At 36.6% G+C, this 17585-nt stretch overlaps 1 protein-coding gene across 1 annotated transcript; it reads left to right on the forward strand.

Moving 5' to 3' along the window:
* The first annotated feature begins 5230 nt into the window (after positions 1-5230).
* Positions 5231-14875, forward strand: LOC141802172 (12-(S)-hydroxy-5,8,10,14-eicosatetraenoic acid receptor-like). Its single transcript, XM_074685646.1, has 3 exons — positions 5231-5379; positions 11069-11474; positions 13494-14875. The coding sequence occupies exons 1-3, from the start codon at positions 5231-5233 to the stop codon at positions 13959-13961; spliced, it is 1023 nt and encodes a 340-aa protein (XP_074541747.1). The 3' UTR covers positions 13962-14875.
* The last annotated feature ends 2710 nt before the right edge of the window (positions 14876-17585 follow it).

A 17585-nucleotide genomic window follows, 5' to 3' on the forward strand; every position in this document is an offset into this window, starting at 1 on the left:
TGTGAGTTTCTCTTAAGAAGTGAAGAATTGAAAGAAACTGCTTCTTGAAAATACTGATTTATGTTACTTTAACATTTTTTGTAAACAGTAGTGCAGATCTTTTTATAATTTTAGCCATTAAAGGGTAGAAATTTAAACATTAAAGCTGTCACTTGGAAAAGAAATACTACTCTGAAATTTGTGTCAGACGAGTGATATTACTGAAACTGACAGATCAAAGCAAGCACTGTTGTGGTTAATATGTCCAAATGCACACACTGTGCTCAGACATGTCCTCTTGCAGAGTGAATGTTGCATTGGTCTTTTGTGCAATCCGTTACGTCACACCCGTGTCATGGCAAAGCAGGCCCCTCTGTCCTCTTTAGCAGGTGTCTCAACTGCAATTCAAGCAAGTTTCAGAGCACAGGTTTTCTGCTCATTAAGTGTTAACCGTTTGTTGTTTTGCAGAGGAAACAGCAGCAGAGGTAGAAGGGTCGAGTTAATGTTTGACTTCAGTGGAACAAGAAGTTTAAAAGCTAATCCAACCCTGTCACACACAGAAAGGAAGACAGATTCGATCTCGAAAAAGGAGAAATTACTTTATCACTTTGTTTTTATTATTAAAGGAAAGGCTACTGAACATGTTTGAGAAAGGATGTGAGAGAAAATAATGTCACTCCCTCTCATATTTAATGTTGTGTTGTAACAAAAGCTTCCTCTGAGCTGGTGGTTGTTCCCCCTCTACTGTTCTTTGACAGAAATGTAAAATCGTATCAAACAGGAACTCTTCTTAGCTTAAAGCAGATGTAAGTTAACGTCACTGGCTGACTAGTTTTGGCACATTAAAGCTGATTTAACCAAGAATACTGGAAGAAATAGATCCAGAAGGTAATATCAGTGTCACATCGCTGACACTGACAAATAACACTCCAAACTAAACCTCTTAACTCACACTCCCAGATTTCTGTTCAGATTCCCTGTTTTTTGCACAAGTAAGCTACAGCAAAATGGAGAAAGAAGCATAGTTTTAATAATTTTATGAGACTTTAAACAATATATAAACATATGAACACAACAGGAGCTCACTTTGGCACTGTGAGAAACTTCACATAGTGATGTAAATCTCTTCAAATAAGCTTCCAAAGCTCATCTACGGGACACCAGATTTTATGGTTGGGAAGATATGCTATTCTCGCAATTCAATTCTATTACGATTCGATTTGAATAGTGACTTTTTGATATCTATGGTTTTTGGTTTGCTTTTTTACCAGACCATGTAAAAGATTTAAATCATGATAATATCTACAGACTATATCTGGAGCCATATTTCCCAAAAACAAATGCACATCACGTGAGTCAGAGAGAAAAATTTCACCCTCTGCTGGAGAAAAGCGGTAACTTTTTTCCAATCCAGTTTATAAACAAATGCTGAAATGAAGAATTTGAATGTGGAAAAAAAGATTTTTGACAACGAATCCTGATTTTGATATGGTCAAACAAAACATCCTGAAATATCGTATAACGATTTTTTCTCCCACCCCTACCAGATTTGTTGCCCTGCTTATACAAAGTTGTACTTACTATATCTTCTCTCCCAAGTCAAATTTTTTCCCCTAATTCCCATCATGCTTTTCTTTGAACAGTGTTAATATGGATGGAAGGGTGTCATGAATCAACTCACCTGTCAGATACCCCCTAACAGCACTTTAAGGAATCAAAGATAATGATATGAACATGGCTGGTTTGCTTTTTATTTCATTAAAGGTATTGCTGTGAATTTTAAACTGTTTCTTAAAAAATCTTTAAAATCCATCCGCTTCCATTTTTCAAGTGCTCTTTAAGATAACGTAACCTTTAAATCATTTGGGCCAATGAGAAAAGTCAAACAGCTCCTTAAAGAAGAAAAGAAGTGAAGAAGTGGTACTGCACAGGAATCCAGGCAATACTTATTGAAAGACGTTCTTATTACTGTAACTCTTCAACTATTTGGGCAAGCAAAAAAAAAACAAAACAAATAAAATAATTTTTAAAAAAAGCATCAGTTACAATAAAAAACAATACAGGTGGCCCATATGATACCTGGATGATAAAGAGTTAACCAGTAAAAAGCCCCTCAGAGGAGCTTTAAAGTACAAATTTCAACTCACAGGCTGAAGATGATGACCCTAACAGCCAAAGCAGAAAAGTTTATAATAGAAGGGGCTAAAAGTATTTTGACATCATGTAGCATGGTACTTTTAGCCTGTCTGCTAACTATCTAACCAAGTGTGGTCAGGTTATAAAAAGACGATCTTTTAACTGGGAATTTTGAAGTGTAGGTGCCAAATTTTTCACATTCAGTGGGATTTAAGACACCACTGCATGCCTCAGTGGTTATCCCTTAATCGGTGCATGAGTAACGTGTGAGAAAATAACTGTTCTCGGCCACTGTTAGGTTATGTATTTCTTTTTTTAAAGTTAATTTTGGGATTATATTATATTATTAAGAGGATAGGACAGCGGATACAAGGCAAAGAGAGGGGAGCAACATGAGTAAAAAGGTGTCACAGGTTAGATTTGAACCTGGACTGCCCACTCAAGGGTTTACCTCAAGGGGTTGGCGACCTAGACCGCTAGGCTGTCCTGGCATTCCAGTTTCATGAGTTTTTGGGGGTAGGGAGGGAGGCAGTGGACCTGGAACCTCATTTCTGTCTCAAAAGTAAAAAAGAAAGAGACCATGAGCTCTCTAATTCACACTGTTATGAGTACAAAAACACATTATAGCAACAGAGTTTGAGCAAAAAGACACCCCAGCTACTCAAGAGTTCTCAAAGTCTTGGCTGGAAGGATTGAAGCCACTGATGTAATAAACTTACCTACTAGTCCATAACAAAGACAAAGGTTAGAAATTACATTTCAATAGCATTACTTCTTCTTTGTTCTTTACTTGCAAGAAAATATTTTTCAAAGATCAGACATAATTTTAGGGAAGTTAAATAAATAACCAGAAACATAATTCAAAGCAAGCTCCTTACACACTGACCTTACAGCTATGCTAGTCTTTTGATTAAAGGAGTGAAAAAATATCAATATGGCTTTGACCTGTGATAAAATATCAATATTTCAACTATTAATATCAATATTTTTATTAAAATAAAAAAATCATATTTAAGTTGGAAGTACAATACGTCTTTGGCACCTCCTCTATGGCAGATGGCACCAAAAAGCAACTCCGCTGTATGTTGCCCATAAACTGTATAATAAATATAATCTCAAAGTATATTGACACTTTTATTTCTAAACTTGATGATGTGGGTTTCAATGCCTTAAACACAAATATTTTCTCTCTATTCTTGGGTCAGTGAGTTTATAATCATTTTAAGTTTAATTTTTAGAGTTTAATAGACTGAAAAAAATAATAATCATAGTCATGTTTTGTGCAATACTAGATTTTTTATAAGAAACATAGGTTTAGTAGTTTTACCAACCGACCATTTCTTTCACCCAATAACAACATTAGTTTAATATCACAGTAGTTTAAGTGACAAACTTCATGCACTTTATGTTTTCAAGTTAAGTATTTGTATAAAACACTGAATCTGACTTTCTTTACTTTAACCACTGTAAAATAAAAAAGCGGTTTTCCATAAAATAGTTAACTGGGTAGAATACTGCAATATATTTACAATATTATGATATTACTGTATTGTGATGCATATCGTATCGGGAGGTTCTTGCCAAAACTCACCCCTACTTTTGATTCGAAAGTTAAGTACAAAGGGCCAATTATACTTCCAAATTACATACATTATGTCAATTTATTATATTCATATTAAAATATTTGGTAATTGGCAGCCCCTCAGCCTTATGTCAAAATCACACCAGATGCTTCTCCAGTCCGGTTTTCATTTGTTGCATGTTGACTAACTCGTTAAGCCGGTTTGTTGTTGTAGTCAAGTTAGATACAATCTGGTATTGACATGGTTAGTTTTATTCTGAAAGTCACTGGGTCTTTTTATGTGGTTTCTATGAACAACTTCCTGTCCTGCTTTATTCCACCTTTTGTAAATTGATGCATCATGACTCTGTTAACTGGTAACAATAGGACCCTTGTTTATCTAATGCTTCCAGCTCTAACTTGCTGGAGCAGAGACACAGTTGGACAACAACGGAGCAGAGTTGACACCTTGACTTTAGTAGAAACCTATCTGGTCTGGTGCCAGAGCTAGAATGGAGATGCATCTGGTCTATCAGATCTGTTATTCTGCCAATTAACATCAACTCCCTGGCAGGCAACACAGGTTTTGGTGCTAACAGCTAATTCCTGTGAATCTGAAATTCCAATTCTGTGGCAATTAATTCTGGAAATCCCACTTTTCACACAGTGCCAGACCAAGTCTAAGCCTTTGGGAGTCTCTACATTCAGTACATCCAAGACAACCTTTTGTTCCTTGAGCTCACAGCAGATCAGTTTTCAGTTGACACAGTACGACCTCCGACAGGTGTGACATTATTAGTTGTCTGCCAGGAAACCAGATATGTCATTCGGTCTTATCAGGACCATGTTTTCCCACCCCAATAATCCCTGTATCCAAACATAAAGCCAGACATGTGCAGGCATGATGGTTTCACATGGACAGTCACCTGAGGAATTTCACAGGAATCTCCCTCCATACTGCTGAAACACCTTCAAGTTTACATCCATCACTCTGACCCTGATCCAGAAATCATACAGGGTATAACAAGTTCTCTGATCACTTCATTGAAAGACAAAAAAAAGCTGTGGAGGGTTGAATACAATGAAAGCTGAAACCAGCATCTCTGCATGCTGTGTTTCTCAGCCAGATAAGCCCACTTCTTTTAAACCACACCTCCAGCTGGCTATAAATTCTTCCCCTCTGAAGCATCGGTGTCAGCCTCACACAGAAAGGGGAAACAAACTCACAGGAGGCGGTCAGAGGCAGGCTGTTTTCTCCTCTGCAGTGTTTACAGTGCATGTTTCCTCGGCATGTTTTGGCACAGCCGGTCGAGTCTTGACAGAGCTCCAGAATCAGTGTATAGCTCTCAGGAGGGGACTGTTGAATTTGACGGATGATGGTGAGAAGAGGAATCCAGCAGCTAAAGAAAGAAGGGTCACCTGTGCAAAGAAGGATTTAACTTTCTGAAGCTCTCTTCTTTGGCGTTAAACACATTTGACTTTTTTTTCTTTTTTTAATTATCTGGGACTTCTTAAGCTGCTGTGAAAACTGCTTTTTCCACAAGTGGAATGTCAATGCAAAAAAACATGTCTACAAACTCAACAATTGATCACTGCAGAGTGCCCAATCCAGCTACGTACAAAACACTCTCCTGGCTCATGATTGGAGAGTTTGTGCTGGGTCTGCCTCTCAACCTGTCAGTCCTCTATGTCTTCATCTTCAGGTATGGAGCAACACATTTCTATCTATAACTACTTTTTACTAACTACAAAAGCATCAATTCCTTCTTAAACTTAACAACAGGTGTTTTCTACAGGGTAGATGTTGAAGCTTTTGGGAACAAATCCAAACTAGCAAAAAAAAAAGAAAAAGGCTGAAATAGTCTGGCTGCCTTTCACCTACTTTAATGTGCACTTACTGTAACCTGGATGACTGAATGTTTCCTCAGACTGAGTCTGTAACTAAGCATCTAACTCACTGTGACTCAGTCTACTTGTGTCTGGAGTTAATGAATGATCAGTTTCAGGTATCATGAGTCCCCATTGTCAATCAGCAGTCAAGTAAATAGCAAATTTCAATGAACTTGAATGTGATCTTTTGCTTTGCTGGATGACTCATCATTTGGAAGAAATCTGGCTATTTTTAGAGTCAGTGTTGACTTAAATTTCTTGCACTTGCACTTTAATGACTTCAAATTTGACCAATCAGAGACAGAGCTTTGATTTTAAAACTTGGTATAAATATCAGAGCTGCTGTGATCTCTTCCAGCTGTGTCACAAATATATTAATCTGCTTCTGTTATGACAGAAAACAATCTACCACTTCCTTTCCCTTTCTCCTGAAATAAACAAGAGTGAAATACAGAATTGGGTTTGGGTTAGAAGATGCCTCCAGGGAAGGGAACTCGCAAAGTCCAGCTAATCTGAAACTTGGGCCTGATTACTGACTTGAGGACATTCCTTTTAGTAAGTTGGAATGAACAGACTTAAGGAAACAGAATTTTGCAAGGGAATCGGTGAGGTTACATCTGGAGAACATTGGAGGTCCAGTTACCCTTTAACCCACTGTCATGACTCCCCGAACGCTGAGGATTTTTTTCCATAAAGGATCTTTTTACTGGATTTATTACCACTGAGGTTTTAAATATCTAACCGATGTAACCATTCCAAGTTTTGTCACTCTGATAGTTTGTCTCCCATCTATCGCTGCTTTTTTAAACAAAACTTTCAGGGAAGGGACTTGTCTATCTATCTATCTATCTATCTATCTATCTATCTATCTATCTATCTATCTATCTATCTATCTATCTATCTATCTATCTACCAATCACCTATCTATCTATCTATCTATCTATCTATCTATCTATCTATCTATCTATCTATCTATCTATCTATCTATCTATCTATCTTCCTACCTACCTATCTATCTATCTATCTATCTATCTATCTATCTATCTATCTATCTATCTATCTATCTATCTATCTATCTATCTATCTTCCTACCTACCTACCTACCGATCTATCTATCTATCTATCTATCTATCTATCTATCTATCTATCTATCTATCTATCTATCTATCTATCTGTCTGTCTGTCTGTCTGTCTGACTGTCTGTCTGTCTGTCTGTCTATCTATCTATCTATCTATCTATCTATCTATCTATCTATCTATCTATCTATCTATCTATCTATCTATCTATCTGTCTGTCTGTCTGTCTGTCTGTCTGTCTGACTGTCTGTCTGTCTGTCTGTCTATCTATCTATCTATCTATCTATCTATCTATCTATCTATCTATCTATCTATCTATCTATCTTCCTTCCTACCTACCTACCTACCTACCTACCTACCTATCTATCTATCTATCTATCTATCTATCTATCTATCTATCTATCTATCTATCTATCTTCCTACCTACCTACCTACCTATCTATCTATCTATCTATCTATCTATCTATCTATCTATCTATCTATCTATCTATCTATCTATCTATCTATCTACTTACCTATCTATCTACTTACCTATCTATCTATCTATCTATCTATCTATCTATCTATCTATCTATCTATCTATCTATCTATCTATCTATCTATCTATCTATCTACTTACCTATCTATCTATCTACTTACCTATCTATCTATCTTTTTATCTATCGTTAAACTTGAGATGGTCTACAACCCTGAAATCTTTAGCTGATTATCAGAACCTGAAAAACTATCATTCTGTGTGATTTTAACCTTGATTCAACAGTTAACTCAAAGAGTCAATACAGTGAAAACTTTCTTCTGATCTTCTGTTAATTGTACTTTCCTGGCTTTTTACTTTTTCCTACAATAGCTGAAGCTTTCCCAGTGTTTGGACAGTCACCAATTCAAGCTCGGCCTTTAATCATTTGATGATCTGTTTTGTTTAAGAAGAAACATGATCTATCACTGCCTTCTCCTCTTTAAAAATTCCTTTAAAGTAAGAGAGGGTCTAAGGAGTTGGCAAGAAGTCGGTGAAAGCTTTAAGAGCAGAGAAAACTTTCAAACCAGCAGGACCTACTTATTGAGACCTTTATCACTGATTTCCAAATGACTCATGAGCTTGAAGTGACTCTTACTTTTCCAAATAATAGAAACTTTGATTTAAAGAAGTATATAGACTTCCTGTAGCATTCAGACTGTGATCAACAGCAGAGTACACTGTTCGGCAATGGCAGAGAAGATTTGGCAAATTGTCCATGCATACAGCCCACAAACATAGCTCTGCTGCTCATACCACAACAACAAACAGCAACGAAATGATCTACCAATACCAAGTTGCTTTACTCTTTATGCTAAGTTTGGTTTTAAAAAGTTACAAAGAGAAAGGTTTAAAAGTTCAGTTGACTTTGACCTTCTGTTACTTTCCCTTTCTGACCCTGGATGACTGACCCCAGACAAAAGCTCTAATAACTCCAATCTAACAACTGGTTTCCATGTTACCCACTGTGACCATATCAAGCTGTGTCTGGAGCCAATAAAAAATCTGTTTGGATAGATCTTTCCTCACATCCACTGCAGCTTCATCACTGTTTATAGAGAGAAATCTGTGTAAATCTATGCTTATTCCGTGAAGCCGAGAGAGCAAGAGAGATTATTTACATCCTGTTTGGATTCCTATGTGATGGAGGAAGTGTTGACAAAAACTGTGGATCAGTTTACTGTTTGTGTGATGAACTCGGATGTGTCCAACTGACATTTCTATTTTGAGCCTTCATGTTTCCTTCTCTGGATTTTGAGGAATCTACTTAAATTTTATTTCTACCCTGTAATCTGCTCTGCCAAAGTAAAAATGAAGTGGTCTCTAATACAACTTGTGAGCATCCTCCAAAGAGCTATTAAAGCTGGGTTTTAGATTTATACTCATGTTACTAAACTACAGGAAAAAAAAACTTAAAGGCACTGTGAGGACTTTACATTTGGCGTTGATTGCGTGGCCAGGATCAAAAGTGATTTTTAAAGACAAATACATTTCCCATGAACACTCTCGGCCACTATTGTAAAGTCCTGAGATCAGATCTTCTTTCAAGACTACTTTTCTTTAGTCAACAACTTTTTGCAGGATAAAAATTAATGAGCCAATCTAAAACTTTTTGTTGGAGCATTGCTGGAAATAGGCAACAAGCAAACTTTTTGGTCTATAAGCCGTAAATAGATTCAAGTTTCCTCGGTAAAGTCCAACCCAAAAATGAATGCTGAGAAATAACATTCAGAAATTGCTGATTTTAGTGCTTATAATCCAGTTGCTGTGTCTTAAATTCATTCCGTGACGGAGCGTGTAACTCAAATTAGTTGTAAGTGAAATTAATTTCCCCCATTGAAATGAATTGAAATGCTATTAATTGATTAATTTAAGGTATAAAGTACAGAATTTACTCCCTGAGGACCAGACGACTAAAATATGCTGACAGAGAAAGGCTTTTAAGATCCTGAAATGTAACAATCATTTAATCAATCAATCAATCAATCTACTTTAAATTGTAGAGCCCTTTACAACACTCAAGGTGACCAAATTGCTTTCCATTAATATCAGGACACAACAAATCAAATTCAATACAACAGAAAAACAATAAAATTCAATAAAAATGGCAAGAATATCTCACCCCATTACTGTATGTTACAACATAACAATGACCAGGAATGTAACAACAACCCTAAATGTTATAAAAAAAAATGTAATAAATCCAGTGATGCAATAATTAGTAGACAATATAAAAAAAATGCTGAGTATGAATTCTATTACTTTTTTTAAATATAAAAAACCCAAAATGTAATGCTACATTTTAGGTAAAAAGTTGTTAAATTTGGGGTTTTATTGCATTTTTTGGTAATTTCATTTTGGGCTCAGCTCTTTTGTTACATTTTGGGTCAATTATTACATTTCAGGGTTTTCTAAAAAAAAAAAAAATTAAAATCACATTTAAGGTCGTTGTTACATATCAGGTCTAAGGATGGGTACCGAATTAGGTACTTTTGTAGGTTTTTTGAATTCAGTCAAAAAGTACCGAATACTGATTCACATAAAAATCCAAAGGTACCGTGTTTAGGTACCTAAACACATCCTTGTGACTGTGAGGGACTACAAGAGTAAGCAGTTTTCCAAACTGGACATGAACACAGCATTGCAATGTTATACACTGAAGAATAAATATGTTATTTTGTTATTGACAAAGTATTATTTTGTACCACATAAACACAAAAGTACCAAAAATTGGTACCGTTGAGTACTGGTACCGATTGCCAGGTACTGGGCATTGGTACCGTATCGTTTCAAATGTGAAAGGTACCCATCCCTAATCAGGTTGTTACATTTTGGGTCTTTCTTTGCTTTACTGTTAGCTAAATCATATTTGCAGATTTTTGCCCCTTTCACCAAGCTTTCCTCTCCATCGTCTGCAGGTGTTAACATAAAAACCTGCCAAACAAGCCCTGTTTCATCCTACCTTTCAGAACGTTTCTAAAACTAGTTGGGCAAGTGTCTTTAATAGCGTCGTCATACACCAAGTTGCTACTTTTCTAGGTTGTTTCTTCTGAATAAAGTCTGGAAGTTTTGTGAAATAACTGCAAGCACAACACACAAGCATAAAACTGTTCCTTCTGTTGCAAGCTAGCTGCTTAACCTGAGTGAGTGAGACACAGGATGCTGGGTGGATGCGATGGGGTTTACCAGCCGTACCAGCAAATTTTAGCTGTCAACTCAAAGCAAAAATCAGTCGAGAGACAGCTCCTATATCAAAAATCTTGTAGGGACACTCGTAAGTCAAGGTACCACTGTATTATAAGATCACTTGTAAAGCCCTTTAAAGCTTCTTTAAAAAACTTTTTGTGTCAATTTTGGCGCCCCCTATGGAGGAAATGATATTTTTCTTCTGTCTGCTGACCTTGTGTTTCTAAAAAAATGTCTGTTTCGTAACACTGCTGTCAACTGCCTGGGCTGACACCGTCTAGGTATTAATTTCACTCTGCTTCAGCCAGCTTAAAAACTCCTGTGAGATGCTTCATGAACTTGTTGAATCCACTGACTCCTTCCCTGAAGTGCAGATTGTGCAAGATAAACTCATAAACACGCTGGATGAGGAACACATTGTGATTGTGATTAAGAGTCGCTCTGACAGTTCAGAGAGCGCTTCCAGCAGACCACTCAGCTGACCAGCGTGCAGAGCTGTTGTTTTCTTTGGCACTGGTGTGTTTTTCCATAACTGTAATATATACAGTACAGGAAGAAAAGCTGTTTCAATTATAAGAAAGTGGAGAAATGAAATAAAAGACCAATGCATGAATTTGTCAGCAGTTTCATGCATGAACTATCAAGACTGGAAGTTCACAGAGATGTTTGTGAATGTTTGATGGTGAATGCTTCTGCGTCACTGACTTGTTCTTCTTCCTCTTCAGGTTTAAGTTCTGGAAAAACAAAAGCATCTTCCTCTTCAACATCGTGGTTGCTGATTTCCTCCTGGTGGCGTGTCTTCCTGCCAAAGCCTACCACTTCCATCAGGGCATGCGACGCAGCAAAAGCACAGCGGTGTGTAAGCTGATGCTCTCCATGCTCTTTCTCAACCGAGGGGCCAGCATCGCCTTCCTCATCACCCTGTCCCTCGATCGCTACTTCAATGTGGTGCATCTGGGACGGAGGAACTTCGTCAAAGTGCTGAAGAAATCTCCTCAGATCTCAATCGTCATCTGGCTGCTCCTGCTGCCTCTCACCATCCCCACCATGGTCCGCACGTTTGAGTGCTGCAACAGCCACGGTCGAGAAGTGGAGACAATTTATCACGACGTGACGGACACCTTTAGAGAGGTACTGTCACATTCAGTCAGACTCATTCAATGCAAAGTGAAGACTTCCTGTCACTCAGTCATTACAGCTTATCTCGCTCATTATCAGCTCTGACACATGCCACATTTTTCACTTTCCTGCCACCATCTACTGATTTGACTCATCCACCTATCACAGAATCTAAAATCCTTGCATGACACCGTTATCCAACTTCCCGAAAAAGATCAAGACCAATACAGGTGTTTTATCAGTCTTCAGAGACCTGTACTTGATTTTTTATCACAACTTTCCAACATTTAACAGCTAACAAGTACTAGGTTTTTTGGAAAAATAACCAAGAGCTGCATAACTTAAAGTTACAGTAAAGAACTTGGGATGAAAACTGTATTTCCTATGAGCCCCAAAGCCCACTATAAAGTTCAGAGAGAATATGTGTAATGATCATGATAACAATTATAGAAATAAATAAAATTAATAAATAAATAAAAGAGATCAATCCTTCAGAGTAGATGAAGGAAAGAAGAAAAGAAAAATAAATAAGTACATTTAAAGAAAAAAAACAACAACAACAGGAAAAATAAACAACCCTAATATGTTTTTCTCCCGATTCAATTGTTTCACCACTTTCGGGTTGCCAATTCAATTTAAATGTGATTCCTTGATATTACCAATTTTTGTGATTTTCAGACCAAGTGAAAAAGTTGATTGATTATGATGATGGCTACAGACTATATCTGGAGCCATATTTAGGATTTATTCAGGGCTCTAACATCTCAATTTTTTTCTCCATTCCGGTTTATGAACAAAGACTAAAAGAAAGGATCTTAATCTGAAAAAAATATTTGACTTTTGAACAAAAAAACTATAATTCAAAATAATTAAACAAAAAATCCTGATCCTTCAATAATTTTTTTTTCTCCTACCCCATGAAATATAACTTAGACTCTTATTGATTTCTCCAAAACTTCACATGCATACACTTAAGGTTAAAGACCTTGCACTCACGAACAACTTTGGAGCAGAACACACAAGGACATAAGGCCTTGCCCAAAAGAATTATATATGACTTACACCGTTGACCGTTATATTTATGAAATTAAATTGAAACTAATATGGGAACAAAACACTTATAATTTGTTGATTTAAGTAATACTTTGGGGAGCTTAACCCACTGTTGTAAAAATGTGTCATGCTAAAGCGTGCACTTGTTTCAGGAGTAAATAACTTTGATTCTCTTTAAGGCTACCTTTCTTTGTTAAGAGCACTTTTTTGCAGGATGCAGAATGATGAAGTGCCAATTTATAGATAAAACAAATCTTAAATTGTAACATGACAATGACTAAACTTTATAGACTGATTCATTCAGAACATTTTAAAGTTACCTTCCACATTCATCTGCATACACATTTAATCATGTTTAAAGTCTTTTAGCTCATTTAGAAAGTTATAACAGGAGTTTCCCCATCTATAAAAGGACTTAAACTTAAACAGAAAACATGCTTCTTTTGGTAATTCTGCTCCAGCATCAGCCATGAGAACTAAACATGGTGTCAAGTTAAAATCATCTGAAGAAAAATGACTCTCTGTGCCTGATAACTAACTTCTACCTGCCAAATTTGATCAACAGAGCTCCAACATCAACACATTAGAGTGAAGGCTGAATATCTGAAAACTGTAGTTAAACACTGGCCCTAAAGAGAAAAACAATGTTATCCCTGACAATCCTTCAATATCAATTAAAAACTCCCCACGGTGCCTTTTAACGGTCAGGTTTTAAACAACTGTTGGAAAATCCAGGTTAGAAATTAATCAGAGATTTTGTGGAGCAACAACATCTTCTTTAATGTTCTGCAAAGTCTGTCTTCATGTAAATGATGAATGAGGAGTTTTTCAAACTTCTGGTTAAAGTTAAAACCGTCACACGTGTTTTCTTCAGTTTGAAAAGTTTGGTTTAGAAAAAGTGAGGTGAACTGTATCACCTCATGATGTTAGACAAACGGGTAATTTTGCTGTTTGCTTTTCTGCTCATATTTCTTTAAGGTGGTCTTCTTCACTCAGATCATCATCCCCTTCATCATCCTCGTCTACTGCACCGTGCGCATCGTGAACCGGCTGAGGAAGAAGACGGTGGGGGAGAGGACGAAGCTGCGGAGAGCCGTGTGGGTCGTCATGTCGGTTGTGGTCGTCTTCTCTATCTGCTTCCTGCCGTGCACCGTGGCCCGAGCCGTGCTGCTGAGCTTTCGACTGCAGAAGTGGCAGGCGGAGGAGGACGTGGCGGTGCAGGTCTACGACAGCCTCATGGTTTTATCGTACATCGACTGCCTCCTGGACCCCCTTGTGTACTGCTTCTGTAACTCAGGATTTAAAGACGCCTACATATCCACCTTCTGTCCCACATTCCTTCAAGAGAAATTCATAAATCCTGATTTTAACTTGGGAGCAACGACAACAACGACACCGACGCACTCTGGAGGAAGAACCATATCTCTCCCTATTATAGAAAAATGATGATTCGACTCTTAGGTTTTATTTAAACTGATCCTGAAGAAGAACAGGCTTCACTGATATGACGCCTCAGCCTCACAGACACAGAAGCACTCGTGCGCCTACGAACGTGTTCACACATGTGAAAGATAAGACTTGTTCTCGAGCAACTCTTGCAGATGAAACTCTCTGATGTGTATGTTTTATCTCTTATGCTCCACTCTGTAAATGCAAAAAGACGCATGCTTTGTTGCACATACTGGGTCTGATTTTAGACATGAATAACTTCAACCACTTATTCACTGGAAAAAAATGAAATCTTATTGAGTGTTTTTGTCCTATTTTCAGTAGAAAATGTCTGTTTAGACTTAATAGGAGCCACATTCACATCACCAGTCCAGAAAAAAGTCATATTTCAAGTTGTTTAGAGACAAAAATTAGGTCTGAGTTGCTTGTTACGGGTAAAAACCAGAAAAGTACTCAGAGAGCACAGACCTTCACCAACACTTTAGTCCGACTTTAATGTTATACCCTCTTTCAGCAAACTGTCTGCTACAATTTGGTGTTGGTTGCAGGTTTGTATGATAATTTGTTACCTGACAGTGTCGAAAATTGGGATGACCCATATATTTCATATTCTGGATCTTAGAATCCAGAATATTGCCAGGATCTGGATCATACTTTTACATCTGTCAGAAATTATGGTGACCTTCTTGTATTGTTTTGCAAAGCAATCCGACCATTCAATGTGGAGTTATATACACATATGGTGAAAACAGCCCTATCTCACAATGATAAAGAATCCTTTAAAAATGTCCTTGATCCAGACAGTGATCCAGATCACCTCCAAAATTTAATCACTTTTTCCTTATCCCATTTTGAACATTTCCTGAAAATTTCATTAAGATCTGTTCGTTACTTTTTGAGTTATGTTGTTCACAAACAAACTCCCAAATACATAACCTCCCATGCAGAGGTAAAAATCTGCCAATAGAACAAAGAAAAGTTACTTGCATTTAGACATTATTCTAGTTTTCAAGCAATTTTTTTTTGTTCAAAGAAATTCAGTACTCATTTTTGTCTTTAAATAACTTGAAATAAGACATTTTCTGGGCTGATCAGTTGAATGTGGCTCAAATAAAGTATAACAAGACAATTTTTATTTAAATAAAAAAGAAACGCTTTATAAGGTTTCATTTTTTGTCATGAATGCAGTACAATTTTGAGCATGCTTCCAAAGGTGCAGTTGTATTATATCTTTAACTTTAATCTACAAAAACATGCTGTGACTCTCTATGTTAGACTGTGTAGTTTTTATCTATTCATTTAGCTCTAAAACTGTGAAAAGCACTTAGTTTGGAAGGAAAACACAGATTTGGGTATTCTGCAGCTGATTCCACTCTCATTTTTGAGTATGTTTTCATAATGCAAGAATCACAGGGCCCAGTAGGCATTCCAGCATAAACTTAGAAATACAGGAGATAAACTCACACTGACGATCATACCGTGCATGCTGGTTTGCTCACACTGCTGCCTCAACACACAACTGATATTAATCACCTGGCTTGTTGCACCATAAGATGTCAGGATGCAGATTTTATCACCTTGAATCTCATGCAACAATAAACTCAAATACAAACACAATCATACTTTGGTTTTACTAGACCTACACTTGGTACATTCTGAAGAAAAAAAATGTAAAGCTCTTTAACTTTTCTGCTAAGAATAGATGAAACAGTGAGTGAAAAAGAATTCAAGAGAGGTATAATTCTGTATGATAGATGAACAATAAAGGATACCAGACTAGGGATGGGTATTGAAAACTGGTTCCTGATTAGAATCGATAAGAAACGTTTCAATCGATTGACATCATTAGCCTTTATGCCTAACGACTCCCTTATAGATTATTACATAGACATTTCACCATTATGACATTACACTGAAGCTGCCGACCTTGCATTGACTAGTCTGCTGCAGCTACCTTAGCTTAGCAAAACTCTGATTCAGGATTTTCTGCTTTAAATTTTACTGAAGAACTGAACTCACAAAGAAATTTACATCACTCTCTCACAGGAGAATTTCAACTTTTCAGGACATTCAATATGTTAAAAATCTCCTTGTTTACCAAAAACTATATTCACCAAACAGTGCTAGCTTGATGCTAACACATATGGGAAATTGTATTGATATGCTAGCAGTAAGCATGAATCACTATGACTTCAGCTTCAGAATAGAATTTCAACTTTTGTCAGAGAAACATATCAGGGCAAGGTTCCAAACAACTTAAAATAAAGCTATAACCACTTCAGGACACTAGATGGCCTACACCAGTCAATAACATAACAAAATAGTACATTAACATCACGTGACGTGTACTTATTTTTATTTATTTACATCCCAGAGATTTCCAGATCCATTGTCCAATTACAAATTTATCTACTTCTAAACTCAATGAAGTGTTGACTCTGTAAACCTGTAAATCTACTTTTTGTGAACAGAAAATTCACAGGAGGAATTGATAAGGGAATCAATTAAAAATCAGATCAATAAGCAGGATTACTAAGGGCATTGCTATCAATAACATTATACCAATACCCATCTCTATACAAGACAATATGCTAGATGTGAATTCAGATCCGTTTTGGTCCTTTAATTGTTCATTTCATGTGTTTAATTCTTTTTTTGTATCATCATTTACTTGAAATATTATATTGTTATTTATGTGAATTTATCAAAACCAGGCTTTGAGTATTTGAGATGTCAAATGTCATGAACTTTAAGTAGGCCCCTGAATTGACTCAAAACTCCCAACATTTTTGAACCATAGCTACAATTCCAGCTCTTTATTTTACAAAGTCATCAGTTAATAGTTTGATCTTTAAAGTACAGTGGAATACTGCATTCACCTGAAAAAATCCTGTTTTTACAACATAGCTATCTCATAAAAACAGGATTTGTTTTTTCGAATTTCCTGTTTTTATGAGATACTATCTGAAAAGTAAAGGAATTCCCCAAAATCTGTAATTGTCATCTCGATAAAGAAACATGAAACATATATCTGTTAGCTAAAACACATTAAAAAAACCTACCTTACGTGTATTGACGCTGCACCTGTGGTTAGCATTAGCAAAACATGCAGCAATGGCTCATGCAGGAGATAAAAACTATCTCTGTTTTTAGGAGATAGTATCTCCTAAAAACAGGAAATTCTAAAATAAATAAATAACTGTTTTTACAAGAAAGTTATGTTGTTAAAAACAGGAGGATTTTTTTCAAGTGAATGCAAAACACCACCGTAGTAAAGCCTCAGAAATGAATAAATTGTTGTTGTTTTATTTCCAAGAACCCCCTACTTCAGCCAACTCTCCATGTTGTAGTAATTTGCTGATTTGCTTTTTGGTCTCACTTTAGAATCTTCTGATTATCTTTGCAAATTGCGTGTTTGCCACTCAGGAAACTGTGTGTTAATCATCCAGGTCAACCTCAAGATGTTAAGAGATCTGTCCTCAGTGGGGTTTTTCTTGGAACTCCAAATCAACACTTGCGCTTAGAAAAGATGTGTGACTTATTATTCGTGTTGGTAAATCTTTAAGGTCACAGCCTGTTGGTGTTCCCTGTGTTTGGCGGTGGTTAAAAATTATGTTCAAC

Source organism: Halichoeres trimaculatus, unplaced genomic scaffold (assembly GCF_033239565.1).
Source record: "Halichoeres trimaculatus isolate MK-OKI-2021-1 unplaced genomic scaffold, fHalTri1.1 fHalTri1_scaffold_13, whole genome shotgun sequence".
In the NCBI taxonomy this organism is placed as follows: domain Eukaryota; kingdom Metazoa; phylum Chordata; class Actinopteri; order Labriformes; family Labridae; genus Halichoeres; species Halichoeres trimaculatus.